At 51.2% G+C, this 9,715-nt stretch overlaps 1 protein-coding gene across 1 annotated transcript in view; it reads right to left on the reverse strand.

Annotated features, from left to right (window-relative positions):
- The window catches only part of TLR4 (toll like receptor 4), an 80,033-nt gene extending 79,889 nt beyond the window's left edge, over positions 1–144 (reverse strand). Inside the window, exon 1 of the mRNA XM_015813974.2 lies at positions 45–144. Within this exon, the coding sequence (XP_015669460.2) occupies positions 45–144 (100 nt within the window). The remainder of the gene's footprint in view (positions 1–44) is intronic.
- Between the last annotated feature and the right edge of the window lie 9,571 nt (positions 145–9,715).

Genomic DNA, 9,715 nt, shown 5'->3' on the forward strand with positions numbered 1-9,715 from the left:
AGCCTGGCCGGGGAGGGGGCGGAGCCAGGCGAGGCGGGCTCTGCCTAGCGGCTCCTGCTGCGGCGGCTGCTGCCGCTGCTGCTGGTGCTCCGGGCTCGGCGGCGGCTGCTGCTGCTGCTTCTCCGCCTCCTTCTCCCGCGCCATGGCAGGGGCGCGTGGCTGGCCGCTGCTCCGCCGCCGCCGCTTCCTCCTCTTCCTCCCGGCCGCCGCCTCCTCCTCCTCCTCCTCCTCCTCCTCCTCCTTCGCTTCTTCCTCCCCGGCTCCCTCGCTGCTGCCGCTGCTCTTGCTGCTGGCCAGCGGAGCGGGGCCCGGGGCCGCGGCGGCAGGGGCGGCAGGGGCGCAAGCCGAGCCGGGCGGCGGAGCCAGCGGCAGAGGAGGCGGCGGTGCAAGCAGCAGAGGGACGCCGGGCGGCGCCAGCAGCCGGCCAGGCCGGCCCGGGAGCAGCCCGTGCCGGGAGAAGACGGTGACGGTGTCCACCTTGCCGGTGCTGCGGGAGAGCGACCTCGCCTGGAGGAGCGGCGGAGGCGGCGGCGGCGGCCCTCCGGGTGCATCGGGCGCCTCCCCTGCTTCAGCCTCGGCTGCCGCCGCCGCCGCCGCTTCGGCTCCTGCTGCCGCTGCTGCAGCCGCCGCTGCTGCCGCTGCTCCGGGCTCGGTGCCTCCCGGCGGCGTTGGCGTTGGCGTTGACTCGCGTTTGCTGCTCTTCGTCCGGAGCGAAGTGCCCGGGCGCGTGGCGGTGCAGGACGACCTGGATAACACGGAGCTGCCCTTCTTCACTCTGGGTGAGTCGGGGGGGGGCGAGACGGAGCCCCCACCACACACACACACGCCTTACCTGCCTTCCTCTTGGTCTCCCCCTCCCGCCACTTCTGCTCCTGTTGTGTGTGTGTGTGTGTATGTGTGTGAGTGTCTGGCTTTCTGGGGGTCCTCGTGGCCCTCCCCCCGGATCTGGATAACACGGAGCTGCCCTTCTTCACTCTGGGTGAGTCGGGGGGGGGCGAGACGGAGCCCCCACCACACACACACGCCTTACCTGCCTTCCTTTTGGTCTCCCCCTCCCGCCACTTCTGCTCCTGTTGTGTGTGTGTGTGTGTATGTGTGTGAGTGTCTGGCTTTCTGGGGGTCCTCGTGGCCCTCCCCCCGGATCTGGATAACACGGAGCTGCCCTTCTTCACTCTGGGGAGTCAGGGGGACGAGGTGGGACCCCCCCTCTCCCGCCTTACCTGCCTTCCTTTTGGTCTCCCCCTCCCTCCACTTCTGCTCCTGGTATGTGTATGTGTGTGTGTGTGTGTGTGTGTGTCTGGCTTTCTGGGGGTCCTCGTGGCGCCCCCGGGTCTGGATAACACGGAGCTGCCCTTCTTCACTCTGGGGAGTCAGGGGGACGAGGTGGGACCCCCCCTCTCCCGCCTTACCTGTCTTCCTCTTGGTCTCTTCCCCCCCCTTCTTCTGCTCCTGGTGTGTGTGTGTGGGAGTGTGTGTGGCTTTCTGGGGGTCCTCGTGCCCCCCCCCGGTTCTAGATAACACGGAACTGCCCTTCTTCACTCTGGGGAGTCAGGGTAACGAGGTGGGACCCCCCCCCTCTCCTGCCTTACCTGCCTTCCTCTTGGTCTCTCCCCCCTCCTCTTCTGCTCCTGTTGTGTGTGTGTGTGTATGTGTGTGTGTGTGTGCGCGCGGCTTCCTGGGGGTCCTTGTGGGCCCCCCATCTGGATAACACGGAACTGCCCTTCTTCACTCTGGGGAGTCAGGGGGACGAGATGGGACCCCCCCTCCTGCCTTACCTGCCTTCCTCTTGGTCTCCCCCCCTCCTGCTTCTGCTCCTGGTGTTTGTGTGTGTGAGTGTGTGGCTTCCTGGGGTACTCGTAGCCCCCCTCCCAATCTGGATAACACGGAGGTGCCCTTCACTCTGGGTGAGTCAGGGGGGACGAGGAGGACCCCCACCACACACACACCTACCTGCCATCCTCCCGGTCTTCCCCCCCCCCGTATTCTGCTCCTGGTGTGTGTGTGTGTGGCTTCCTGGGGGGTCCTTGTGGCGCCCCCCCATCCCTTCGCCACTCGCTCCTGGAGAAGTGAGGCTCCCTTTCGTCCTGCGTGCGTCCTTGGATACTTGGTCTGTTTATCCGAAGCTAGCCTTCGTTTTCTTGGCTTTTCTTTTTTTTGAGGGGGGGGGGCAGATTTGAGGAAGAGGGAAAGCGAGGTTCAGGGGCTTTGCTTTCCCACCACCCGCTTAACCCGTGTCCCCGAAAGCCCGGCTGCCTGCCTGCCTGCCTGCTTCTTTCTCTGCGCCTGGCTGGCTTCCCCCTTGGTTCTTTTCACGTCTGTACAGATTCTCAGCCATCCCGAGTTTGTAGTTGGCTCAAAGGTGCCTTTTTTTTTTTTTTTTTTGCAAAAGGCGACTTGACCCTTTTTCCTTGAGATTAATCAGTTGGGGGGGGGGTTAAATCCCCCCCAGAAGCTTGGCGGGGGGAGGATCTAACCCGTGAAAGATGCTGAAAAGGGTTGAGTGGATGGAGACAGTGTTTATAGCCCTCTTCTCCTTTCCTTTGGACCCGATTCTGCAGTTTCTCAGTCTCTCCCCCTTTTTTCCTGGTTTCCCTTCAGCCTTCCTTCTCCTTCCATATATTCCTAAACCTCTCGCCTGCCTCATTCTTCTCTCTCTCTCTCCCCCTCCCTCCCTCCATCTCTCTTTCTCTCCCCCTCCCTCCCTCCCTCCCTCTCTCTCCCCCTCCCTCCCTCCATCTCTTTCTCTCTCTTTCTCTCTCCCCTTCCCTCACTCCATCTCTCTCTTTCTCTCCCCCTCTCNAGAGAGAGAGAGAGAGAGAGAGAGAGAGAGAGAGAGAGAGAGAGAGAAAGAGAGATGGAGGGAGAGAGGGGGGGGAGAGAGATGGGACTGCATAGAGTTCTTGCCTTGCATCCAAGGCAAGAAGAATTGTGTAGAAGGCAATAAAGTACTCGACTTACGACCACAATTGAGCCCCAAATTTCTGTCCCTAAGCGAGACACTTGTTAAGTGAGTTTTACCTCATTTTACGACCTTCCTTGCCACATTTGTGCTTCCCTGTGGACTTTGCTTGTCAGAAGGTCGCCAAAGGGGATCCCGTGACCTTGTGACGCTGCGACCGTCAAAAATACACGTCAGTTGCCCAGCGTCTGAATTCTGATCACCCTGGTGCTCTCTGAGCTTGGTGGTTTTCTTGGCAGACATTTCGTTACCCAAACTACGTAACATCATCAGGACTAGCCCTGATGATGTTCCCTAGCTGGGTCCCGAAAGGACTCCACTGTTGTCCTCCTCCTCCTCTCCACACAAGAAGACCCCCCCCAGCTCACCCAGGACCCCACAGTCCTCTTCCTCCTCCTCCTCTCTGCAAATCCCCCTCTCTTCTACGCTGATGATGTTTACCTAGTTGGGTAATGAGAGCACCAAGGACCCCACAGTCCTCCTCCTCCTCGTCCTCTCCACCCAACCCACTCCCTTCAGTCACTGATGATGGTACCTAGTTAGGGAATGAGACATCTGCACGAAGACCCACCCACCCCCAGCTCATTGGGGTACACAGAAGGAGCCTCCTCGAAGATTGTGGATCCATATTTCAAACCACAATCGGGTGTACCCTGGGCAACGGCAACCTTGCTTGCCGGCTAATCCTTCTCACACTTAGGTCCAACCTGGGAAAATCCAGGCATGAATCCAGCGGAAAAAGGTTTCTGGGAAGAAGACCAGTTTTAACAATGATCTCAATCAGTATCAAGGGGTTCTCTAGCGATAAGAGTTAGCTGGTGCAACAGTATTACAAAAACCATGTTCCAAGTATTACAAAGTCATCCTCTGTGCCCCCCCCTCCTCCTCCTCCTCCTCCTCTTCCTCCTCCCTTCAATACCTTGGCCACGTCCCCTAGTCGGGTCACCAAACGCCCACCACCCAAACCATCCCAGCTCGGAAGACCCCCTCTCCCCCCCCTCCCCTCCCCNCCCTCCCTCCATCTCTCTTTCTCTTTCTCCCCTTCCCTCCCTCCATCTCTCTCTCTTTCTCTCCCTCCCTCTCTCCCTCCCTCCCTCTCTCTCTCCCCCTCCCCTTCCCTCCCTAATAGGTGTGCATTTCAGTAAGACACGTCTGGGGGGGGAGGCTTCCCTTCTTGCAAAAGTAAACAGGTGTTCCATGCTGCCATCCTCAGCTAACTGAGCCCTAGAGAGTCAGGAAAGCACTTGCACAAAAGTACAAAAAAACCCACAACCCACCTAAATAATAGACAACCCATTTCCTGAGTCCTTCCCAAGCATTAAGAAGGCTGCAAGGGGGGGGGGAGGAGAGAATTCTTGTAAAGGTGCATTTTAATGCTGGTGGGTGCCTGTGGGCTGCAAATTAACCATCACCCCTCCTTGTCTTCGCCCACTTGAAAGCGTTGAAGCACACGGGTGCTCCATCCCCTGTGAAGTCTCCCTCTTACGAATTCCTGGGAAGGAAATGCAAAGTGCGACATTTAAAAAGCACGGATAGAAGAGGTGATATATATATATAGGATTTCATGAGAAGTCCGAGTTAAAAAAAGAAAAAAGAAAAGAGGAAGGTGAAACAGTAGAATGGGAAGGATGCACCTGAATTTAAGCTCTGCGTTCTTGCGTAAAGGAAATAAAAGTGCCAATAAAGAAGAATAGTGGTATATTTGAGAATACAGGCAGTCCTCAACTTACAACGGTCCGTTTAGTTCAAAGTTACAACAGCCTTGCCAAAAGGGACTTGGGATTGTTTTTCACGCTTTTACTTCTGAGCTAGAAATAAGATGCCCTGCCAATCATGGACTGGCCTGTGATTGGCCCGCCCTTCACTCCTCTTTTTAAATCTGTCAAGGATGACAAGCACCAGTGCGTCCTTGATTGCTCTGCTAGGCGCTGTACAGAGTCGCTTTTAATGGCAATAGCACTTAGACTTATATACTGCTTCACAGGGCTTCACAGCCCTGTCTAAGCGGTTTACAGAGTCAGCATTTTGCCCCCCAACAATCTGAGTCCTCATTTTACCGACCTCAGAAGGATGGAAGGCCGAGTCAACCTTGAGCTGGTGAGAATCGAACTCCCTTCAGTGGAATGTAGAGTTAGGCAGCAATACTGTATTCTAACCACTGTGCCACCACAGCTCTTAGATAGATAGATAGATAGATAGATAGATAGATAGATAGATAGATAGATAGATAGATAGATAGATAGATAGATAGATAGATAGATAGATAGATGGATGGATGGATGGATGGATGGATGGATGGATGGACGGACGGACGGACGGACGGACGGACGGACGGACGGACGGACGGACGGACGGACAGGCAGATAGGCAGATAGACAGATAGGCAGATAGGCAGATAGGCAGATAGGCAGATAGGCAGAGATAGATGGATAGATAAATGGATAGATGGATAGATGGATAGATGGATAGTAGCTAGATAAATACATAGATAGATAGATAGATAGATAGATAGATAGATAGATAGATAGATGGATGGATGGATGGATGGATGGATGGATGGACGGACGGACGGACGGACGGACGGACGGACGGACAGACGGACAAGCAGACAGGCAGATAGGCAGATAGGCAGAGATAGATGGATAGATAAATGGATAGATGGATAGATGGATAGATGGATAGTAGCTAGATAAATACATAGATAGATAGATAGATAGATAGATAGATAGATAGATAGATAGATAGATAGATAGATAGATAGATAGATAGATAGACAGACAGACAGACAGATAGACGGATAGACGGATAGACGGATAGGCAGATAGGCAGAGATAGGAGATAGATGGATAGATAAATGGATAGATGGATAGATGGATAGTAGCTAGATAAATACATAGATAGATAGATAGATAGATAGATAGATAGACAGACAGACAGACAGACAGACAGACAGACAGACAGACAGACACAGAGAGAGAGAAAAACACACACAGAGAGAGACAGAGATAGACAGACAGACAGACATAGCAATAGCACTTAGACTTGTACACCACTTCACAGTGCTTTACAGCCCTTGGAACTGCTGGCAGTTGGCAGAATTAACCTGCAGTACTGCATTTTAACCACTGTGCCACCATGGCAGATAGACAGACAGACAGACAGACAGACAGACATAGCAATAGCGCTCAGGCTTATATATTGCCCCATAGTGCTTTACAGCCCCCTCTAAGCAGTTTACAGAGTCAGCATCTTGACCCCCAACCATCTGGGTCCTCTTTTTACCGACCTCGGAAGGATGGAAGGCTGACCTTCAGCCAGTCAGGGTCAAACTGCCGAACTGTTGACAGTCAGCAGAATTAGAGGCTTTTTAAAAGGTTGTGCTTTCTAGTCCGGGTGCCTGGTTCAGCTAAAATGTATTGCTCTTTTTTGGGGGGGCGGGGGGCGGAGGGAAGAGTGGTGCCCTTCTCACAACACCTGGGAGTGCATGCACACCTGGAGAAGCTTCGAAATGTTAAAAAAAGCAACAACTGGGCTGTCCTTGTGCAAACTCTTAAGGGGTGGATTTGCCAGTCGAAACCGTGTGAGGTCACAATTGCAGAGAGAAGATTGTGAATTGGGCAGGTCAACAACTGTGCGAGGTTTTTCTGCAGCGAGCAGAGGCGACGTAAGGAAGGTGGAACAGTATACTAGAAGTTGCAGGCACTGCTCGACTTAACAACAATTGGTTTACTACTGACTGTTCGAAGTTACGACGGCACTGTGAAAAAGGGACTTCTTCCCTTTTTTCACACTTACGACCTTCCCCATGGTCATGGAATCAAAATCCAGATGCTTGGCAACTGACTTGTACTTATGACGGTATCACAGTTACGTGATCCCTTTTGGCCACTTTCTGATAAGCAAAATAAGCGCAGAAGCCAGATTCGCTTAACACAGTGGTTCTCAACCTTTTTAATGCCGCGACCCCAACCGATCGTAAGTCAAGGACTAAACCGGTCATAAGTCGAGGACTACCCAACCGGTCGTAAGTCGAGGACTTTCCCTGCCCGGGAGCACCACACATAGATGGTTCCGCCCCCTGCGCCGGCCGAGGCGTAGCTGGCAAGCGGCAGAGACGGAGCAGGCCGACCACCAGCTGGCCCAGCCCAAGGGAGGTAAGGCACCCGCCGGAAAAGGGAAAAAATGGCGGACAAAAAAAATGGCGGACAGCCTTGCTTGGCGACCCCCATGAAATGGTCGATCGACCCCAAATGGGGTCCCGACCCACAGGTTGAGAACCACTGGCTTAACAGCAGTGTGACTCACTTAAGAACTGGAATGAGTTTCTTAATAACTGTCATAAAATGGGGGGGAAAACTCTCTTAACAATTGTCTCCCTTAGCAACATAAATATTGGGCTCTGTTGTGGGCATAAGTTGAGGACTTAGTTGTATTGGAAGGAGAATAAAACATTCAAGACCTTTTGGCCTGTGCAAAATAACTTGGTAGATCTGAAGATCCTGGAGAAGGTAGAAGATATTCCTCTTAATGTTACTTTTTGTTTTGTTTTTTTTAAAGGATTTTTGTCTTCTCACAAACACACACAAAAAAATCCCCAGCATTTCTTTCTTGCATTTCTAAATCACCAACATGCCACGGTTCCCTGGGCAGTGTACAAATCAATTACAGCCGTATAATTAAAAATAAAACAATGCAAAGTAATAAAACAGCAATATAATAAGATATAACGGAGCAACCACATACTGGCAGACAGAGTTCATGAAATCGCCAGCCAACTAGCAATAGTAACTGGGGTGAAAAAAGAGCGCGTAGGGTTATGAGTCGAGTTTAAAAAAGAAAAAAAAAAGCCGGGGGACATTTTTTGAAATGGGGCGTCAAAGTTTGACCTGAGAGATCAAGTGGAAAACTAATAGCGGTTTCCCGACACAGCTAGTAAGAGAAGAATACAGCTGTGCAAATCCTGTAGGGATCTCCCTGGTGGGAAAATGGATCCTGAACTGTCAAGCTGCATTATAGGGAAAAAAATATTCAAAAAGAAAAGTATTGATGATGATGATGGAGATGAAGGTGGTGGAGATGGTGATGGTGATGATGATGAAGGCAATGGAAATAAAGGTGATGGAGATGTTGATGGAGATGGAGATGGTGATGATGAAGGTGATGGAGATGAAAGTGATGGAGATGTTGAGCGTGATGATGATGAAGGCGATGGAGATAGTGATGATTAAGGTGATGATGATGAAGGTGATGGAGATGGTGATGAAGGTGATGGAGATGATGGTAATGATGATGAAGGTGATGGAGATATTGATGGTAATGATGATGAAGGTGATGGAGATGGTAATGATGAAGGAGATGATGGTGATGATGATGAAGGTGATGGAGAGGATGATGATGATGAAGTGATGGAGATGTTGATGAAAGTGATGAAGATGAAGGTGATGGTGATGGTAATGATAATGAAGGTGATGGAAATGGTGGTGATGATGGAGGTGATGGAGATGGAGGTGATGCTAGTGAGGATGATTTCCAGATGTGGCAGTCTATGCTGATTAGAAGAATCCTTGATCTAGAAGATGGGCTTCAAAGAACCAATTTTAGCCTATAACTGGCCCAGACAATGTGGGAGATAATCCTGAAGTGTTTCAGCATTAAAGCAAAGGATATTTTGTTGAGCGTTTATGTTTCTTTGCCTCTGGTTGCCACAAGTGTTTTTGCCTGTGTGTTTGTTGATATGCTCTGCCTCGGGAAACACAAGTTTGCTTCTTTTTAGCACGTTGGGAAGAAGCCACAACATTTCTCTTGCTTGTTTAGCTAATAATTGCTTTTATTAGCAGTTATTTCATCTGCAAGACCTGGCAGCTTTCGAGACGCCACTGTTTGAGGAAAATCTTGGCATTTCCTTTTGCAGGACTGTGGAGTTTCCTTGGTAACAAGATGCAAGTTAGTTTGCCACAATACTTGCCTTTCCGGCTGGCCTGCCTTGTGGTGCCCCATCCAGTTCCTAACCAGGGCCATTCCTGTATAGCTTTTTGAGATGAGCTGGGATCACCTTGAGGCAAAGAGTTTAATTTAATGTTGCTGTTGTTTTGTGGTGATTTGCTATTTGGTTTCCATATTTTGCAACTGAAAAATCATCGTGTATTTTACTCCATTCCTCCCTCCCTCCCTTCCCTTCCCTTTCTCCTCCTCCTCCGCCTGCTCCCCTCCCTCCCTCCCTCCCTTCCTTCCCCTTTCTCTCTCTCTCTCTCTCTCTTTCTTTCTTTCTTTCTTTCTTTCTTTCTTTCTTTCTTTCTTTTCTTCCTTCCTTCCTTCCCTTCCTCCTTCCTTCCTTCCTTCCCCCCTCTTTCTTTCTTTCTTTCTTTCTTTCTTTCTTTCTCTTTCTTTCTTTCTTTCTTTCTTTCTTTCTTTCTTTCCTTCCTCTTTTCCTCCCTCCCTTCCCTTCCCTCCCTTCCCTTCCTCCTCCTCCTCCCCCCTCCTTCCTTCCTTCTCTTCATTTCTTCCCCCTCTTCCTCCCCCCTCCTCCCCTCTCCCTCCCCCTTCTTCCCTTCCCTCCCTTCCTTCCTCTCTCCCTCCCTCCCTTCTTCCCCCCTCTTCAGTTCATCGCCTCTTGCAAAAAAAAAGATTTGCAAACCCAACACATATTTCTTTGGAGCGAAAGATCACACACTCCAGAGAGTGGCAGCGTGCAGTTGAAGAGACTCTGAAAGGAATAGATAAATTAATAATAATAATAATAAATAAATAAAAATGGAA

The sequence above is a fragment of the Protobothrops mucrosquamatus genome, unplaced genomic scaffold (assembly GCF_001527695.2).
Source record: "Protobothrops mucrosquamatus isolate PMUCROS unplaced genomic scaffold, P.Mucros_1.0 scaffold210, whole genome shotgun sequence".
Lineage (NCBI taxonomy): Eukaryota > Metazoa > Chordata > Lepidosauria > Squamata > Viperidae > Protobothrops > Protobothrops mucrosquamatus.